Source organism: Elephas maximus, chromosome 1 (genome assembly GCF_024166365.1).
Source record: "Elephas maximus indicus isolate mEleMax1 chromosome 1, mEleMax1 primary haplotype, whole genome shotgun sequence".
Classification (NCBI taxonomy): domain Eukaryota; kingdom Metazoa; phylum Chordata; class Mammalia; order Proboscidea; family Elephantidae; genus Elephas; species Elephas maximus.
Genome location: NC_064819.1, coordinates 87,584,483 through 87,606,017, shown reverse-complemented (window position 1 = coordinate 87,606,017; position 21,535 = coordinate 87,584,483). Strand labels below are relative to the sequence as shown.

Genomic DNA, 21,535 nt, shown 5'->3' with positions numbered 1-21,535 from the left:
TATCCTGTCTCCAAGGTGCAAATACATATTTTTAAAATTCTTTGGCAAATGAAACAGTCCTGGTTGTGCAGTGGTTAAGTGCTGGGCTGCTAACCGAAAGGCAATGGAACCCACATCAGGAAAAAGATGTGGCAACCTGCTCCCGTAAAAATTACAGCTTGGAAACATTATTGGGCAGTTCTACTCCATCCTAAAGGGTCGCTATGAGTCAGTTGACTTCATGGCAAGAGGCAACGGGTTTGGTTTTTGGTATGGCAAGTTTATACCACAGTGCAGTGAAAGGTGCAGGTCAAAACTACAGTCCTTTCTGTTGCATTTAAAAAATATATAATAAAAATGATTACTCATGCCAATCTTCCACCCAATCAAATAATCAATAAATCAGTCAATGAAATAGAGCTTTTCAAGAGAGGTCACAGGCATCTGTATATTTCAAAATAACTCCAGAAAACTTTTAGGATCAGACAGTATTGGAAGTTATTCCCTTTGCTTTATTCAATATTAATGGGGCTTTGCTCCTTAGTAGAATGATACATAAAATAATTATAATAAAAAAGATCAAATGAGAAGTTATTGATTTGAATTCTGCATCCTTAAGCATGCATAGCTGCTATGTTATTGGAGGAAATTCTTCCAGGAAAGAGCCAGACATTAGAAGACATTTAATGATATTAAATTTAACAGAGTTTCCTTTTACATACTACAGTGATTGATACAGATTTCCAGATTTTAGCAACCATTCTATTCATTATAACATACTTTGGACTTTTCATTTGATATTCAAAAAACTATCCTATAATCTGTAACTTTTACTACCACAGTTTAAAGTTTTTAACATTATCTAGATGATGAAAAAAATGTTTATATATGTTTGGTAGTAAAAAAAAAATATCTACACCTTGAATGCAATACTTGACTTTCATCTGGCAATGAAGCTCGTAAATATACTCACTGTGCCTTCCAACATGTTGATTATTCCATCTTCAGAATGGCTATTTAAAAAAAAGAAAAAGAATGATCAATGAGAGCTACTTCAATGGATTTATACTTCTTGGATTCACAAGACACCCTCGACTGGAGAAGATCATCTCTGGGGTTGTCTTTTTCTTCTACACCATTGCCTTGATGGGAAATATGGCTATCATCCTGCTGTCTTTCCTGGATGACCATCTCCAAACTCCCATGTATTTCTTCCTTAGAAATTTGGCCATCTTGGATCTCTGTTACAGCACAAATATAGTCCCACAGATGTTGGTCAATATCTGGGGTAAAGACAAGAGAATAACCTTTGGTGGTTGTGCCTTTCAACTTTTCAATGATGTCACACTCTGCATCGTTGAATGTATCCTTCTAGCTGTAATGTCTTATGACAGGTTCAACGCTGTCTGCAAGCCTCTGCACTACATGACCATAATGAACTCACAGCTCTGCCATGGCTTAGTGGCCATGGCCTGGTTAGTTAGTGTTATTAGTTGCATGATCCTTTCCCCCTATGCCATGAGTCTTCCTCGATGTGGACACCACAACCTAGACCACTTTTTTTGTGAAATATCTGCCATGGTGAAGAATGCATGTGTGGACACCACAGCCATAGAGGTAACCACATTTGTTGTATGCCTTCTTATGGTTCTTGTTCCTTTTCTTCTCATTCTGGTCTCATATGGCTTCATTGCTGTAACCGTACTCAAGATCAAATCTGCAACAGGGAGACAAAAAGCATTGGGAACTTGTTCTTCCCATCTCATTGTGGTATTCATCTTCTATGGGACTCTAATCTACATGTACATACAACCAGGAAACAGTCCAAATCAGGATGAGGGTAAACTTCTCAGTATCTTTTATTCCATTGTTACCCCCAGCTTGAACCCATTGATCTACACACTAAGGAATAAAGAGTTCAAGGGGGCCATGAAAAGGCTGATTGGAAAAGAAAAACATTTCATGGACACAGCAGGACACTAACTATTTTTTCCAGCAATTCCCAATGTGAAAATTGGCCCTTTCCAACCTTTAAATGTAAACCACTTATTTTGTAATCTTCACATAAGCGAGGGAAAATACTTAGAAAAAAATACAGTAAAATTCAGTGTATTTATTGGATAATTAATACATGCCAACATGTGTACAAAAACCCATATTTAAAATTAAATTGCTAACTGTGGTGCCAACATTAAAAATAACTTTCATTGATGCATTGGCTGTTACCCCAGTTATATTGAAGTTGATCAATTTAATTCTAATACTCTCCTTTCATTATGCTAACTAAATATCATTGTCATACATTCAGTGAGGCGAAAATCTGTTCTTATAGCACACTGTTTTAAGGTATAACAGCTTTACCTCTCCCATTTTCAGGAATACGTATACCACAAATATAGAGCCACAGATGGTGCTCAATGTCACTGGTAAAGACTTTGTGAATAGTGCTACAATGAACATTGGCGTATAAGTATCTCTGTGCATTTCTGCTTTCAATTCTTTTGGGTTTATACCTAGGAGTGGAATTGCTGGATCATACGGTAATCTGATGTTTAACTTTTTGAGGAAACACCAAACTCTTTTTCACAGCAGCAACAGAAGAAAGGAGAAAACAAAGATCAAAGCAAAGGTAAATGAAATCGGGAATTTAAAGACAATTGAGAGAATCAGTGAAATCAGAAGCTGGTTTTTTAAAAGATTAATAATTTCGACAAACCTTTTAGTTATGCTGACAAAGAAAAAAAGAGAGAAGATACAAATATATAACATCAGAAAAGAAAGTGGGAACATTACAACTGGCCTTACAGAAATTAAGAGGATAAGAGAATACCATGGACAATTGCATGCTAACAAACTAAATTTTCTAGATTAAATGGAGCAATTCTAGAAATACATAAGCTTCCTACATTGACTTAAAATGAAAATAGAAGATTTCGGCAGAACTAGAACAAGTGAAGAAATGGAATCAGTAATCAAAAACCTCCCAACAAAGAAAAGTCCAGGACCGGATAGGGAATTCTACCAGACATTTATAGAAGATGTGGTTCCAATCCTTCTTATACTTTTCCAAAACATAGAACAGGTAGAAACACTTCCTAACTCACTCTGTGAGGCTAGCATTACTCTGATACCAAAGCCAGGAAAAGATACCACAAAAAAAAAAGAAAACTACAGACTGATATCACTTATGAACATAGATACAAGAATCCTCAACAAAATACTAGCAAACTAAGTCAAAAGCGTATAAAAATTGTATAGATGTATTTACAATAACAACAAAAAAGGTGCAGCTTCTGAAGCTGCTTATGCACAAGCAAACACCTCAAGGGTTTTAGTTTCTCGGTTTGGAGGTTTTTGGTCATGGTTTCATGGGACATCCCAGGTAACTGGCCTAATATGTTTAAAGCTTTGGTTCTGTCTCCTAGTTCTTTGCATAGTGCCTGGGGTCTTAAAAGTTTGCAAGTGGCCATCCAAGTTACAACAACAGGTCTCTGTTTCCCTGGAGCAACAGCAGAAGGAGAGTCAGGAACAGGAGGAAGGAATGGAATGTGTGGCTAATTGCCTCCATGAACAATTGCCTCCTCTGCCAGGAGACCAGAACTGGATGGTACCCTGCAACTGTTACTGAACATTTTGATCAAAGATTCTATAGAAGAATCCTGATCAAAATGGTGAAAATTACAGGATAGAAATTCAAATTCTCATGGAATCCAGCCTTTTTGGAGCCATGGATGCTGGATGAACCCCTAAAACTATTGCTGTGAGATAAACCTTAAACCAAAAATACCCATAAAGACTTCTAAAAACCAAACAATAATTTTGCTTCACTGTTAAGGAATGTCTGACTTAAGCATTGTGCTCTTTTAAGAACTATCTATATGGGTTTTATATGGGATCAAATTGACATCAGCAACTCAAAAGTTTAGATGGGAAACATAGGGGGCAGTGAGTTTATGTTAATGGGGAGGAAAAGCAGAGTGAGAATGATTGCACAACTTGAAGAATGAAATCGATGTCATTGAATTGTACATATAGAAATTGTTGAATTGATGCATGCCCTGCTGTGTATATTCTCAACAACAACAACAAAATAAATTTTGGGAAAAAAAAAAAAAAAAAAGGATTGTACACTATGGTCAAGGGCGATTTATCCCAGGAATGCAAGGATGGTTCAGCACTAGAAAATCACCTAACATACTACATCACATTAATAGAACAAAGGAAAAGAAGCACATGATCTTCTTAATTGATGTAGACAAAGCTTTTAACAAAATCCAGCACATTTTCATGATAAAATTGTTCAACACAGGAGGAATAGAAGGTGCATTCCTCAATCTGAAAAAGGGTATTTATAAAAAACCCACAGATAACATCAAATTCAATGGCAAAAGACCAAGTGCTTTCCCTGCCCTACTCATCTAGTTCTGCTATAACAGAAATAACCACAAGTGGATGGCTTTAGCATAAAAAAAATCTATTTTCTTACAGTCTAGTAGGCTAGAAGTCTAATTTCAGGGCATCAGCTCCAGGGAAGCCTTTCTCTTTCTTTCTGCTCTGGGGGAAGGTCCTTCTCACCAATCTTCCCCTGGACTTGGAGCTTCTCTGTGCAGGAACCCTGGGTCCAAAGGATGCAGTATGCTCCCAGCACTGCTTTCTTGGTGTTGTGAGGTCCCCACTCTCTGCTTACATCTCTCTTTCCTTTTATCTCTTGTAAGATAAAAGGTGGTGCAGCCGACACCCCAGAGAAACTCCCTTTACCTTGAATCAGGGGTGTGACCTGGGCAAGGGTATTACATCCCACCCTAACCTTCTCCAACATGATCCAATCTTGCCTCATTAATCACAGGCAGAGATTAGGATTTGCAAAATACAGTAAAATTATACCAATCACAAAATGGAGGACAACCACACAATACTGGAAATCATGGCCTAACAAAATTGACACATATTTTGGGGAACACAATTCAATCCATGACACTCCACCCAGAATTTATGTCCTTGTTATATATAAAACATACTCACCTCATCTTATCATAGCAAAAGTCTTAAATCAACTCCAAGTCCAAAATTCAAAAAATTCCTCTTCATTTGTGTAATATAGAATACAGGTTATCTGCTTTCGAAGTACGGTGGCAGAACAGGCACACGCTAGATGTTTCCATTACTAATGGGAGAAACTGGAGGGAAAGAAGACATAACAGGCACCAAGCAAGTTAGCAGAACACATTACATTAGCCCTCAAGGCTTTGAATATAGTCCTTGTTCTCTGAAACAATTTACACAATGGTTCTGCCCTTCAGACTCTAGGTATTGATCTCTAGATTTTGAATGGAGATCCCTTGACCCTGGGCTTCAGCACCTCATTCCAGGCCCACTGGGACGGCAACTCTGCTCTCTTGGCTTTAGGCCCAACATTATCCTAGTCCATCGGAGTGGCAACTCCATTCCTGGAAACACCAGAGGCCATGGCTCCACCCTTTGAAACTCCAGAGGTTAAGGCCATACCCTTTGATACTGAGACAGCTCAGCTTCCTGTGTTCCTTGTCTCTTCAGCTTCTGCTTCCAGGTTTTTTGGCCTCTCAGCCCTTGGACCTCACCTGTCCTGCTGGGGCAAGTGTTTCAAAGCTCTGTAACTTCACCAATAAGTGCCTGGAGGCACCCCACTCTGCCAGGAAGCCTCCTGTGCAAACGCACTCGGCTCTCACGCTCAATGGGTTGGCTCCAGTGCCATCTCACACTGCTCTCCTGGTTCTGCTGCTGCCTATTCTTTGCTGCTGCTTCTCACCATCTTGTCACCTCTGGTGTTAACTGTTCTCCTCCCTTCCTTCTGAGTTCTCCATCCATTCACAGCTTCAAAACTGCTTCCACATTTCAGGTATCTGTTAAGAGCAGCACCCCACTCTCTCAATACCAAATTCTGTCTTAGTCATCTTGTGCTGCTATTAATAAATACCACAAGTGGATGGCTTTAACAAAGAGAAATTTATTTTCTCACAGTCTAGTGGGCTAGAAGTCCAAATTCAGGCCCTCGGCTCCAGGGGAAGGCTTTCTCTCACTGTGAGCTCTGGCGGAAGATCCTTCTAATCAATCTCCTCCTGACTAGGAGTTTCTCTGCACAGGAACCCCAGGTCCAAAGGACAAGCTCTGCTCCTGGGTCTCCTTTCTTGGTGATGTGAGTTCCCCCATTCTCTGCTCACATCTCTCTTTCCTTTTATGTCTTGTACTATAAAAGGTAGTGCTGGCCATGCCCCAGGGAAACTCCCTTTACATTGCATCAGAGGTATGACCTGAGCAAGAAGGTTACACCCCACCCTAGTCCTCTTCAACATGATCAATCTTGCCTCACTAAACAAAGGCAGAAATTAGGATTTAAAGCATATAGGAAAATTATATCAATCACAAAATGAAGGAGAACCACGCAATACTGGGAATCATAGCCTAACCAAGTTGACACACATTTTGAGGGGACACAATTCAATCGATGATACCTGCTTAGGGTCAGGAATAAGACAAGGATGCCTACTGTCACCACTTCTATTAAATATTGTGCTGGAAGTTTTAGCCAGAGAAAATAAGCAAGAAAAAGAAATAAAAAGGAAGGAAGGAAGGAAGAAGTAAAACTATTCCTTTCCACAGATGATACGATCCTATAAAAAAAAAAAAAAGACTCCTAAAGAATCCATGAGAAAGCTACTGGAGCTAATAAATGAATTTAGCAAAGTACCAGGATACAAGGTCAACACACAAATACCAGTTAGGTTTCTATACATCAATGATAAGCAACCTTTAAAAGGAAATTAAGAAACAAGTCCTTTATGTTTCTGGTGTAGTAGCCAATATTATTTTTTTTCTTTCTCCATCTCTTACTCTATATCATGGTAATTACACTGTCATAAATTTTTATTCACAATAAAGAAGTTTAAAAAATGCTAGAATGGATCATTCTATTTCTCATACCCTCTCTCTCATGAAACCTGGAAGCTTAAATAAAGCAAAAAATTAGGAATATCATATTTTGTTCTTGTAGTTCTCAAATGTGAAAAACATGAATTTAAGAGAATTCTGAAGTCTAGGTATTCCCACTGGAGAAGTTAAAGTAAAAATTTTTCAATAGCCCTTTGAAGCATCATGAATTCTGAGATGCTTATAATTATTTAAGGTCTGTAGTGGCTTTTCAATTCATCCCAGCTTCCCAGATGATGGCAATACTCTCAGTTGTTCTGAGATGTCTACAGTAGAGAGACATTCAGCATTCTGAGTATGTAGTTAGTATTTTAGAACTGTTAAGAACTCCACGTTTCTGGAATTCCACATGCAAAGAACAAGTGTTTAAGAAATAGAGCAAAGAAAACAGAAGAGAGGAAGATATATATAAATAATATATAAAATAGATTTTTTTCAGATTCAAAGAACGTGAGTGTACAGCTTGACAATTTACAGTTAAATACGCTGATGTAACTTTCACCTTTGAGTCGAAATCGACTTGACAGAAATGGGTTTCTTTTTTTTATTTTTTTGGTTAACACCCACCTGGTTCAAGTCTTAGAAAAATTTGCTGAGAATCCCAAAGTGCTCCATCCTCTCCACTCAACAGTAAACATTGTACTTACATATTTAGATTTCATTTTCTTTTATTGCTTTACAGATGTGATCTCTAAATAATATAGCATAACTCTAATGTTTTTGAAATTTTATATAAGTGGTTTCTGTTTTGTCTGGCTTCTTTCAAATAACATCACACTTTTTTAAGATTTATCCATGTATTGAGTATTTCTGCAACTTCACTCATTTCTATTGCTGCAGTATTCCAAACATAATCTATTCTACTGTTCAGGAACATTAGTTTTTTTTTTTTTTTTTAGTTTTTGGCACTTAAGAAAATACTGTTTTGGACATCTTTATGTGCATATTTTGGCTCATTTTGCATGTATTTCTCTCAAGATATAGATGATAGAAAGAGATGGATGGATAGATGGTTGGTTGGACGGATGGACAGACGGACGGATGGAAGGACGGATGGACGGAAGTATGGATGGAAGTATGGATAGGTAGGTAGGTAGGTAGACAAACAGAGATAATCTCTATCCTCAGTATACCTGTACTCAGCTTTTTAAAATACTGTCAAAATTTTCTGAAGTAGTTGTACGAGATTACATGCTTGCCATCACTGAGTTTCTGTTGCTCCACATCTTCATCAATATTTCATTCTGTCAGATATTTAAAAATATTAGCCAATCTAGTTGAAGTGCATGATGATTCTAATTTTTGTGATTATTGATAAAAATTAGCATCGTTTTTAAAATATTTTGGCCATTTGTGCTTCTTCATTGAGATATACCTGTTCAAGTTTTTGCCAATTTTTCCTATTTTCTTTTTAATATTATGAAGGATTTATATGCTCTGGATTCACCAAAAAAAAAAAAAAAAAAAAGTTGCCATTGAGTCAACTCTGACTCATGGTGTCCTCATGTGTGTCAGGGTAAAACCGTGCCCTATAGGGTTTCCACAAGCTGATATTTCAGAAGTTGATCACCAGATCATTCTTCCAAGGTGCCTCTAGGTAGACACCAACACCCAACCTTTCAGTTAGCAGGTGAGGCCATGACTGTTTGCATTATTCAGGGACTCTTCCCTTCACTTAAGCCCTCTAAATTTATCTTAACAATGTTATAGTTTTGTATTTAGATGTCTCAAATCTATTTTTGTGAAATTTCCTCCTGGTATTTGATCTATTTTTATTCTATCACAAATTGTATCCTTAAATTTTTCAATTTCAATTTTGACTTTTGGTAGAATATAAAATAATTATAAAATTAATTTCATGTATTGACCCTGTATTCAGATTTTGGCAAACATACTTATTAATTCTAACAATTTATTTATAGATTATTTTAGGTTGTCTGCCTGGTGGCACAGTGATTAAAGCACTTGGGTGTTAACTGGAAGGTCAGCAGTTAGAACCCACCAGCAGCTCTGCAGGAGAAAGATATGGCAGTCTGCTTCCATAAAGATTTGCAGCCTTCAAAACTCTATGGAGTAGTTCTACTCTGTTCTATAGGATTGTTGTAAGTAGTAATTGACTCGATGGCAATGTTTTGTGTGTGTGTGTGTGTTTATTTTGTTTTGTTTTACGTATGCAACAATGTCATCTGTGAAAAATAAGTTTTATTTTTTCTTTCCAATTTATATAACTTTTGTTTCTCTTAACTTGCTGCACTAACTAGACCAGTAATGATGACAAGTAGTAACTGTGAGCATCCTTATCTTCTTATTCCTAATCAAACAGAGGTTTTACTTCACTATTGCTATATAATGAATGTGATAGGTGTCATGTTTGCACGTGTCCTAGTCATCTAGTGCTGCTATAACAGAAATACCACAAGTGGGTGGCTTTAACAAACAGAAATTTATTTTCTCACAGTTTAGGTGGCTAGAAGTCTGGTTTCAGAGTGCTGGCGCTAGGGGAAGGCTCTCTCTGTCCGTCTGGGGGAAAATCCTTTTGTCTTTCAGCTTCTCTTCTTTTGTTCTTTGATGATCTCCATGTGGCATCAATCTTTCCCCATTTGTGCTTCCTTGCTTCTGTACCTAGTCTGCTCCTTTTGTAACTAAAAAGTGTTGGGTTTAAAACATACTCCACACTGATATGACCTCTTTAACATGATAAAGAAAATTCTATTCCCGGGTGAGATTACATTCATGGCTATAGGGGTTAGGATTTACAATACATATTTTGGGGGGACACAATTCAATCCTAACACCATTTTTTGTCAGATGTATATTCCTTAGATTCCTTACATTCTTAGACTGATGGAATGTTTTAGCATGAATAAATATTAACTTTTATCGAACTCCATGTATTGAGGAGACCATACGAGTTTTTTCTCCTTTGCTTTGATTCTGATGTGAATTAGATTCATTTTTCCACTCTTCTAATGTCCTTTCTGGGTATCTGTATCTAGGCTATGCTGGACTCATAAAATTAGTAAAGTTCCCTCTTTCACCAGAATCTAAAAGAATTAACCATATTTACATACATAATCTAAAAGAATACATTTAATCAGTATTTACGCTGAGAAAATAATACAAGAACCTGGACTATACGAAGGAGAATGTGGCATCAGGATTGGAGGGAGGCTTATTAACAACCTGCAATATGCTGATGACTTGCTGAGAGTAAAGAGGACTTGAGGCACTTACGGATGAAGATCAAAGACTACAGCCTTCAGTAAGGATTACACCTCAACACAAAACAAAAATTCTCACAACTCGACCAATAAGCAACAGCATGATAAACAAAGAAAATGTTGAAGTTGTCAAGGACTTCATTTTACTTGCATCCACAATCAACACCCACGGAAGCAGCAGCCAAGAAATAAAATGACATGTTGCATTTGGCAAATCTGCTTCAAAAAACCTCTTTAAAGTGTTCAAAAATAAAGATGTCATTTTAAGGACTAAGGTGTGTCTGACCCAAGTCATGGTATTTTCAATCACCTCAAAAACATGTAAAAGCTGGACAATGAATAGAGAAGACAAAAGAAGAATTGATGGCTTCAAATTATGGAGGCTTCAAATTGTGGAAGAATATTGAATATACCATGGACTCCCAGAAGAACAAACATCTGTCTTGGAAGAAATACAGCCAGAATGCTCTTTAGAAGCAAGGATGGTGAGACTTCATCTCAGTACTTTGGGCAAGTTATCAGGAAGGACCTGTCCCTGGAGAAAGACATCCTGCCTGGCAAAAGAGAGGGTCAGCGAAAAAGATGAAAACCCTTGATAAGATGAATTGACTCAGTGGCTGCAACAGTGGGCTCAAACATAGCAACAATTGTGAGGGTGGTTCAGGACCAGGCAGTGTTTTGTTCTGTTGTACACAGGGTCACTACTATGAGTGAGAACCGAATCAAAGGCACCTAATGACAACAACAATGTATGTATTCTATCACGTCTTCTACATATAACGACAATTTATTTTTTCCTTTCTAATGCTTTTCTTTTTAGGTTTATTTATTTATTTCCTTATTGCATTAATCAAGATCTCCAGTACAATACTGATTAGAAGTGGTGACAGTGGTCGTCTTTTTCTCTCTCACAGACTGAGGAGGAAAACTTTCAGGATTTCACCTTTGAGTTTAATGATTTGTTATAGGTTTGCGTTAAGGACATTTTCCCCCTATTTCAAGTGCTGAACATTCACTTTCATAAACAGGAACTGAATTTTATCAAACACTTTTCCTTCCTCTACAGAGGTGATCAGGTGACTATTTTTTCCTGATTTTATTGAATTTTATTGCTTCAATGTGGTGACTAATATTGCCTGAATTTCAAATGTTAACCTTGCTTTTCTGAAGTAAACACAACTTTGTCCTGTCGTTTTCCTTAGTACATATCATAGTATTCCTCCCCCAGATGACTGGTAAGTTCACCTGGTTGACAAATAGATCATTGAAATCAAGTAATTTCAAAATGATCTTTTTTCAGTTTGTAGACCGATGTCTTCTTTCGTCTTAATTATATTTGCACATAAACTCCAAGTACACATATATTTAATCTACTTGATAAACTTTAATAACTCTAATTTTCTCACTTTTCTCATACTTTAGTTCATTTCATTTTCATTTTATTCAATCTTTTAATCTTGTCTTCATTCTACCTTAAAGTTTTTTCAGCTGTGTGTGTTTTTTTTCCACTCTTAAATTTGGTTTTATTTCTTTCTTTTTCTTCTGTTTCTTCTCCTGAACTATAGTACATTATGGTTCATCTCATTCTGTCTCCATATCTTCTATGAGTTCTTGTCTTCATGTTCTGTTTTTTGGCCTCATAGAGTTAGTTATTTCCTTAATGTTTTTCTTTTTTAATTAGATGTAGTTCTCAATCCTCATCACCTGCAAAACAGTATAAGATGAAGTGAGCGTTTGTCTGCTATGTATTTCTTATCTGACCCTTTCATGCCTCTTATTATGATTATTATTATTACCTGGAACTCATTTCTTTTTCATTACTCATATTTATATAAGTTGATATTTCTTTCCTGGGACAACTAATTTGGGAATATTTGTGTTGGGGAAGAGCCAAGTCCATGTTTTAAGCCATAAGAATGCTCCTTCTTACCCAGGCATATGTGTCCAAGTGAGCTCTTTTAGCTTTTTTATATACAGTTAACTGAGATTTTCTAGGTCAATTCTAGGTCTAGTAATGCTTCTTTTCACTGATCTAACATATCTTTCAAATATACCTTACCTCTGTGGTTTCTCGTTAGCTTATCCTAGAAGTCAAATCAGGTCTAAGTGCTCTTCCATTGATATTCTTCATCCCCTGTTCCTTCTGCTTTAATGAGGGCCAGTTGGTTTATTCCCAGGCTGCATTCAAAGAGAAAAGATCTTGAAACTATTTGCAGCAGTGAGCATTTTCTTTCTGTATCAGCCCACACTGCTTCACCTTCACTTCTTTCAAAACATTTTTCTATTTTCTATTTGGGAATCTCTGTTTCAGAGGCCGCCTTCTTTAATGAAGTTTGCATTTTATGCTCGTTTGTTTTCCTTGTTGTTTTGAGGTGATTTCTCAAAACACACGGGAAAGTAATGATTCTTCACATTAACTAGAATTTTAACATCTCATTTTAAATAATCTTAGAATCATTGTCAACGCTTGCATTCTCTGATCGCATTACTAAAGCTATTCCACAATGCAAAGTGCCAAAATTTTGTGGGGAGGAACATGTATTTACAAAATGGCAATTACAAAGGTATATTTGATTGAAAAGGGACACTTGTAGTTTAGTGGTAGACTTCTCCTCTTCCATGTGAGAGACCCAGGTTCGACTCCCAGCCAATGAATCTTATATGCAGTCACCCGCATCTGTCAGGAGCCTTCTGTGTTGCTATGATGCTGAACAGGTTTCCAAGAAGATTCCAGGCTAAGACATACTAAGAAGAAAGGCTGGGGAGCTACTTTCAAAAATCAGCCAGTGAAAGCCCTGTGGATCACAACTGTCTGGACCGGGCAGCATTTCCTTCCATTGTGCATGCGGTTGCCATGAGTCCAGGCCCAACTCAATAACAGCTAACAAAAACATGTATGAGCAGTGTGTTCTCAAAAGGGTCTGATGTATTTTTTGACATGATCTATATGAAAGTAAGGGGCAAATTTTTACATAATACTTTTTTTTGCCATAAGTTTATCAATTATACCACAACACCCCCACCTTTCCTCTCTGTAATAATGTCTCTGGTACACCACTATGGGGTGCACCTACTGCTAAAGGTGCCTTCTTTGCAGAAACCAAGAATTTCATCGTTATTAAAATGTATTTGAAAGCTTAGATTATAAATAAGTACATGCACTAGAAAAAATAAAACTTGGAATCATTATTATATGTAGGTTTGCATGCCTCACCTGTATTGTCCATTACCTGCATGACGTTGTGATAATCTATAGCTTCTAGACATACAGTGCTCTTCCATATGAAAGAGAATAAAGATACCTACCTCATAAAAGTATTTTATTGGTGAAAGAAAATATAAAAATGTGTTGTGACTTGTAAAACACTATTGTAATTGTTTAACTCATATTAACATAATTTATAATAAAAATCAGAGTTTCTAGGTGGTACAAACACTTAACCCACTTGGCTGCTGACTTTCAGGTTGGCTGCCACAATCATGTAGGGTCCCAATGACAAGAGGGACACTTCAGAAGAAAGGCCTGGAGATCTCCTTCCAGAAAATCAGCCTTTGAAAACCCTATGAAGTAGTTCTATTCTGGCACACATGGGGTTGCTATGAGTCAGAATTGACTCAATGGTAACTGTGTGTGTTCATGGTACACAATAACAATCATGATTATTTTAATTTTCACACAAATTGAGAGGTCAGTTATCTATGGCAATTCATAACATTTCCTCTGGGAGATTTTTAGAATTTTTTCTATCCCTGTAATTTTACAATTCACATTAATTGTAATGATATTACCGACTGTCCCAAAGGTGTTCCCAGACTCAGCATATTTCATCATTGTTGTTTAGTGAAACTTACTTACTTATCTTTCATATTGAAGATTTTTCCCTACAGAATCATATAAATAGGAGGATTCTTTTTAGGTGGATCCATGACGGGGAGAGATGAGAGGCAGGGTCTACCTACTGACACGATCATGTAGGATCCCAGTGACAAGAGGGAGAAATGGCATAAGTAATGGAGAACTGCATTCTCAGTCTTGGTTAGGTACAAAGAAGAGGAAACATTTCTTACTTTAGAAAAGTTAGACTTGTTTTTTTCTCCAGAATAATTCTTGACTAAATCATCTGCACAGAAGAGCCCACTAAGCTTAACAGGGTAAGTGGGGGAAGAAATTATGTTGTCTTGAAAGTATTTTATAGGATTCTCAAATTCAAACAGAAAATTGTATAAAATTTGGGGCTATCAATTGTCATGCCATAGTTCATAAAGAAAATATTCTACATCCTACTTTAGTGAGAGCATCTGGGGTCTTAAAAGCCAGTGAGAGGCCATTTAGGATAACATCTCTTGGTCCCATCCGGTCCTGAGGAAAGTAGGAAGAAGAACACCAAAGATACAAGAAAAAAATTAGGCCCAGGGACTAACGTACCACATGAATCACAGCCTCCACCAGCCTGAGCCCAGAACTAGATAGTGCCTGGCTACCAGCACCAGCTACTCTGAGAGGAATCACAATAGAGGGTCCCAAACAGAGCGGGGAAAATTGTAGAACAAAATTCAAATTCAGAAAAAAGACCAGATTTATTGGTCTGGCAGACAGGAGGAACCCCGAACACTGTTGCCCCCAGACACCCTTCCAATTCAGAACTTAAATCACTCCCGAGGTACACCTTTGAGCCAAAGATTAGACAGGCCTATAAAACAAATAATAACACACATGAGGAACATACTTCTTAGATCAATTAAGTAAATGAGAAGAAATGGGCAACACCTGCCCAAAAGCAAAGATGAGAAAGCAGGAAAGGACAAGAAAACTGGAACATTGGATGGAGACCCCCAGATGGAAACAGAAAGGGGAACATGTTGATACATTGCAGGGATTGCAACCAATGTCACAGAACAATTTGTGTACAAATTTTTTAATGAGAAACTAATTTGCTCTGTAAACTTTCACCCTTTTTATTTTTTTTGCACAAAACTTTTTAGATTTTATACCAATTTTCCTTCTTTCAAAGTTTGGGAAAATGGAAATCATCCCAGCTTGATTTCTAATGAAGTGTAGATCTAAAATGAAAATGATTATTTATTTGTGTTTTTAGTTTCTGCCAAACAAATTCATAAATTCATTTTAACGAACATTTATTATGAGCCTAGGGGGTGTTTTTTTAAAGCATCTATAGGGTGGATATGAATAAAAAGTTTATAAGTGTGTGAAAGGGTTATGAGAAACATGTTTTAAGATATAAAATATAATTAACTCAATTTTGTATATATGTAATGTGGGAAATTACAGCTGGAAAATCTAGTGGAAATGCCCAGCAATTAGCTAAGATTGTAAATCTATAGCTACAAAAGAAGAGTGGGTCAGAAGAAATATAATGGTTAGTTACATGTAAAATTAGTAAGTGAAGCCACAGTGGTAGAGGAAATGAGTTAGAAAGGAAGGACATTATATCTAATTAGAGAACTTCAGAGATGGACATAGGGTAGAAGAAGGAAAGGAATGGAAAGTGCAGTGGGGAAAATACTAGTGATAAGCTCACTAAAAAGAAGTACGTATGAAGGCAGAGGGTTGCTTCAATACTGAAAGAATCAGTCTGCTGCAGAGAAGTCAAACAGAAGAGTAATTTAGAAGAGACACTGGTTTGGAAACCAGGAACACATTTATGTGCTTCAGAGACCATTTACAGTTGAGTATTGGGAACTGATTTTTGAAAAGAAATACTACTTACTTTAGATATAAAGGGAAAGAAATGCTGTTATCAAAGTTTCCTTTAACTAATATTACATGTTTATAAGATAGTTTTTGTGTACTAATCCTGAGGAAAATCATCAGGGTTATAAACATAAAAATAATACACTTCCCCTTCTGAAAAGGTTTGACATTTTCAATGCAAGGTTTCTAAAACTAGTGTCTCTGTGTGTCTGTGTTTGTGTAGACTGCGGGAAAGGGAAAATAATGATTAGATTATTGGAGACTGACTATAAGAAATGGATACACTGTTAAAAAGAACTACTCCATAGGAGATGGGCGGGGGAAAGTAGACATCAACTTGAATTCAACTCATAGTGATCCTATGTTAATCAGAGTAGAACTGTGCTCCAAAGACTTTTCAATGGATGATTTTTCAGAAGGAGATGTCCAGGCCTTTCTTCCCAGGCACCTTTGAATGGGTTCAAACCAACTGTGCTTGGCAGCCAAGCCCATTAACTTTTTGCACCAGCCAGGGACTCCCCATAGAAGATGAACAAATTGAAATCAAAAGTGCACATGGAAAATTAGAGACATGCAAATCAAAGCCACAGTGACATACCATCTCATCCTGGCATTACTGGCACGAATCAATAAAACAGGAAATAACAAATGTTGGAGAGGCTGCAGGGAGATCAGAACTCTTATGCACTGCTAGTGGGAATGCAAAATGATACAACCATTTTGGAAAACTATACGGCACTTTCTTAGAAAGCCAGAAATAGAAATACCATATGGTCCAGCAATCTCACTCCTAGGAATATATCCTAGAGAATTAAGAGTCATCACATGAATAAATATATGCACACCCATGTTCACTGCAGCATTGTTCACAATAGCAGAAAGATGGAAACAACCTAGATGCCCATCAACAGATGAATGGATAAACAAACTGTGGTACATACACACAATGGAGTATTATGCGATGATAAAGAACAAAGATGAATCCGGGAAACATCTCCTAACATGGGTGAATCTGGAGGGCATTATGCTGAGTGAAGTAAGTCAATCACAAAAGGACAAATATTGTACGAGACCACTACTATAAAAACTCATTAAAAGGTTTACATACAAAAAGAAACAATCTTTGATGGTTATGATGGAGGAGAGGGGTGAGGATGGAAAAACACTTAGTAGGCAATAGATAAGTGGTAACTTTGGTGAAGGGTAAGACAGTACACAATACTGGGGAAGCCAGAACAACCTGTGCAAGGCAAGGTTATGGTAGCTCCACAGACACATCCAAACTCCCTAAGGAAACAAATTGCTGGGCTGAGGGCTGTGGGGAGCATGATCTCAGGGAAAATCCAGCTCAATTGGCATATCATAGTTTATAGAGAAAATGTTCTACATTCTACTTTGATGAGTACCATCTGGGGTCTTAAACGCCTGTGAGCGGCCATCTAGGATACTCCACTGGTCTCACCCCTTCGGGAGCGAGGAAGAATGAAGAAAACTAAAGATACAAGGGAAAGATTAGTCCAAAGGACTAATGGGCCACATCTGTCACAGCCTCCACCAGACTGAGTCCAGTACAACTAGATGGTTCCCAGCTATCACCACTGACTGCTCCGACAGGGATCACAATAGAGGGCTCCTGACAGAGCTGGATAAAAATGTAGAACAAAATTCTAACTCAGAAAAAAGGACAGACTTGCTGGCCTGACAGAGACTGGAGAAACGCTGAGAGTATGGCACCCGAAGACCCTTGCAGCTCAGTAATAAGGTCACTACTGAGGTTCACCCTTCAGCCAAAGATTGAACAGACCCATGGAACAAAACAAGACTGAAGAGGCGCATCAGCCCTGGGACAGGGACTGGAAGACAGGCGGGAAGAGGAAAGCTGGCAATAGGGAACCCAGGGTTGAGAAGGGAGAGTGTTGACATGTGGAGTTGTTAACCAATGTCATAGAACAATGTGTGTACTGTTTGATGACAAACTAGTTTGTTCTGTAAATCTTCATCTAAAGTACACTTAGAAAAAAAAAAAGTGCCGATGGAAAGACAGCATTTGCAATGAGAGAGTTAGGTTGCTGATTCTGGGGATTGGAAAAGCAGATAATATCTAGAAATACAAGTTTTGAGATGAAAGGGAAGAGTTTGAAAGTGAAAATATAAGGAAGAACATTTAAATAACAGAGTGAATGTGGACAGAAGGATTGAACTTACGCAGCTTAAGTATTAGAAAAAGGGCATAACAAGAGTCATAGAATCTGTATTTTCTATGAACCCTTTGATGAAGATGTAATAATTTGTTATAGTTTCCCGCCCCCTTTCTCAGAATCCTTATCAATAAAAGAGAAGTTCATCCAGTTTCACCCAGGCATTTTCCTCAAGATTTTCCTATGAAAATTTTGCAGATTTTTACCTTGGCATAGAAGCAGACAAAAGCATATTTCTAAACCTGAAAGTGATTAAGAGTATGGACCTAATAGGAAAATGCCTTGGGAATAAATTTTAGACCTAGCTGAATAACAAGATAAAATAATAGAATGATAATGAGATTTTGTTATGTACTTTTTCCTAGGAAAGTACACTATAGTTTATAAATATATTCATTATATCTTCCAACATGCTCTATTTTGACAGCTGATACTAAGAAACAGGAAAAAATGATCAATGAAAGTTACTTTGGTGGATTTATACTCCTTGGATTCTCTGGACAGCCTCAGCTGGAGATGATCATCTCTGGGGTTGTCTTTTTCTTCTACACCATTGCCTTGATGGGAAATACAGCCATCATCTTCCTGCCATTATTGGATGAACGTCTCCAAACCCCCATGTACTTTTTCCTTAGAAATTTGGCCATCTTGGATCTCTCTTACACCACAAATATAGTCCCACAGATGTTGGTCAACATCTGGGGTAAAGACAAGAAAATAACCTTTGGTGGCTGTGCCTTTCAACTTTTCGCTAGTGTGGCACTATTCACAGTTGAATGTATGCTTCTAGCTGTGATGTCTTATGACCGGTTCAATGCTGTCTACAAACCTCTACACTATATGACCATAATGAACCCCCAGCTCTGTCAAGGCCTGGTGGCCATAACTTGGGGAATTGGGATCACTAATTGCATGATTCTTTCCCCCTATGCCATGAGCCTTCCTCGATGTGGAAACCACCACCTGGATCACTATTTTTGTGAGATCTCTGCTATGGTCAAGATTGCATGTGTAGGCACCATAGCCATGGAGGAAACTTTATTTGCATTGAGTTTTTTTGTTTTCCTTGCACCACTTCTTCTCATTCTAGTTTCATATGGCTTCATTGCTATAGCTGTACTCAAAATTAAATCTGGCACAGGAAGGCAAAAAGCTTTTGGGACGTGCTCTTCCCATCTCTTTGTGGTATCCATCTTCTATGGGACTGTTATCTACATGTACATACAACCAGGAAACAGTCCATCTCAGTATGAGGGTAAACTTCTCAGTATCTTTTATTCCATTGTTACTCCCAGTTTAAACCCACTGATCTACACACTAAGGAATAAGGAGTTCAAGGAAGCCATGAAGAGGCTCATTGGAAAAGTTTCTGTAGAAACAAGAGGACACTAACATCTTTCTATCCAAAATTTCCAGTACATAAATTGGTTCTGTCTAAGTTTTAGATTAGGAGCCCTGGTGGCACAGTGGTTAAGAGTTCAACTGTCAAATGAAAGGTTGATGGTTTGAACCCACCCAGTGTCTATAAGGAAAACGACCTAGTGATCTTCTTCCATAACGATTACAGCTTAGAAAACCCTATGAGGCAGTTCTACTTTGTCACATGTAGTCTATGAGTCAGAACCACCGGTACCCAACAACAACCTTTAGTTATAAAAATGGAGTAGTTATTTTGTAGGCATCACCTGAGAGAGAGAGAAAAATACCTAAACATTTTGCTTATAATATTTTATTCTCTATATCCCTCATCGTCAACTATTGAATCTTATAAAAAAAAAAAAAAGCTAAAAATATATTTCAATGTCACTGATTATCATCTCTGACAATTTGTCTACAACTGTGGCTAAAAAGCAGGTTTCATGGAGCCCAAGGGTTGTGTTAATGGGGAGGGAGAGGAGCATTCTACAAAAGTTTGATTGAAATTATTGTTTACCTAATATCGAGTATACCCTGAAATGCCAGGAGCCCTGGTGGCACACTGGTTAAGAGATTGGCTACCAACCAAAAGGTTGGCAGCTCAAACCCACCAGCCACTACTTGCAAACCCTAAGGGGAAGTTAGTTCTACTCTGTCCTATAGGGTCACTATGAGTTGGAATTAACTCTACAGTAATGGGTATGGGATTTGGGTGTGTACTGCCACAAGAATGAATAAATCTGTCTTGGAGGAAGTATAGCCAGAATGCTCCTTATAAAGGAGGATGGGGAGACTTCATCTTACATACCTTAGACTTGTTATTAGGAGGGAGCAGTCCCAGAAGAAGCACATGCTTGGTAAAGTAGAGGATCACCAAATAAAGAGCAAGACCCTCAACAAGATGGATTGACATAATGGCTGCAACAATGGGTTCAATCATACCAACCACTGTGAGGATGGCGCAGGACGGGGCAGTGTTTTGTTCTGTTGTACATAAGGTCACTAAGAATTGGAATGACTCAATGGCACATAACAACAACAAAAATCTTTATACTGCCATTATCATGTAACAAAAATATATAACTTCAATATTCTATGTTTAAATTTTTACCTATGACTGACAAATCTGTTCCTATTAAGATTAAATCATTTTTGTACAGATCTCAAATACTGCTGCCATCTCCGTCCACCTACTTTAAATACCCCTCATATACATACTGTCTTGGTCATCTAGTATTCCTAGCACAGAAATACCACAAATGGATGGCTTTAACAAAGAGAGATTTATTCTCTCACAGTCTAGTAGGCTACAAACCCAAATTCAGGATGTTGGCCCCAGGACAATGCTTTCTCTCTGTTGGCTCTGGAAGAAGGTCTTTGTCATCAGTCTTCTGTTGGTCTGGGAGCATATCACACACAGGGGCCCCAGGTCCAAAAGACACACTTTGCTCTCGGTGCTGTTTTCATGGTGGTATGATGTCCCCAACTCTCTCCTTGTTTCCCTTTCATTTTATCCCTTGAGAAATAAAAAGTGGTACAGGCCACACCCTAGGAAAATCCTTTTACATTGGATCAGGGATGTAGCCTAAGCAAGGGTGTTACATCCCTCCCTAATCCTCTTTAACCACAGGCAGAGATTATGATTTATAATACATAGGAAAATCACAAAATCGAGGTCAACCACACTTGGCCTAACGAAGTTGACACATATTTTGGGGGGACACAATTTAATCCATTACATATGCCAAATGACTTCACTAAAATATATTTCTATTGGAGCTATTATATGCATGAATCAAGGCCTTCTCAAAGTAATGTTATCAAAATAAAGTGTAGTAGTAAGTTGGATACCAAGAATAATATGATTATAATGTTAAAAAGTCAACCCTGATATCAAATTTTTGTGTTCATCCAACAAGTTCATAAATGGGTAGTAAGTAAATGCGACATATGTATTAACTCTTTTTTAAGGCCAGCATGATCTTGAATAAGGATATCATTCCTTACATTATAAGGGTATTATTACAAGTGGGGAAAATCCTATA

The 21,535-nt window shown here is 37.6% G+C and overlaps 2 protein-coding genes across 2 annotated transcripts; both read left to right on the top strand.

Annotated features, from left to right (window-relative positions):
• Positions 1-1,014: 1,014 nt before the first annotated feature.
• LOC126064072 (olfactory receptor 2W1-like) lies at positions 1,015-1,962 on the top strand. Its single transcript, XM_049862734.1, has one exon. The coding sequence runs from the start codon at positions 1,015-1,017 to the stop codon at positions 1,960-1,962; it is 948 nt and encodes a 315-aa protein (XP_049718691.1).
• Positions 1,963-18,524: 16,562 nt separating this feature from the next.
• Positions 18,525-19,466, top strand: LOC126064016 (olfactory receptor 2W1-like). The gene has a single exon (XM_049862613.1). It carries the CDS (start codon positions 18,525-18,527, stop codon positions 19,464-19,466), a length of 942 nt encoding a protein of 313 aa, XP_049718570.1.
• The last annotated feature ends 2,069 nt before the right edge of the window (positions 19,467-21,535 follow it).

Coding starts and splice junctions, on each gene's coding strand:
- LOC126064072 (XM_049862734.1), top strand. CDS start 1,015: ATGATCAATGAGAGCTACTTCAATGGATTTATACTTCTTGGATTCACA.
- LOC126064016 (XM_049862613.1), top strand. CDS start 18,525: ATGATCAATGAAAGTTACTTTGGTGGATTTATACTCCTTGGATTCTCT.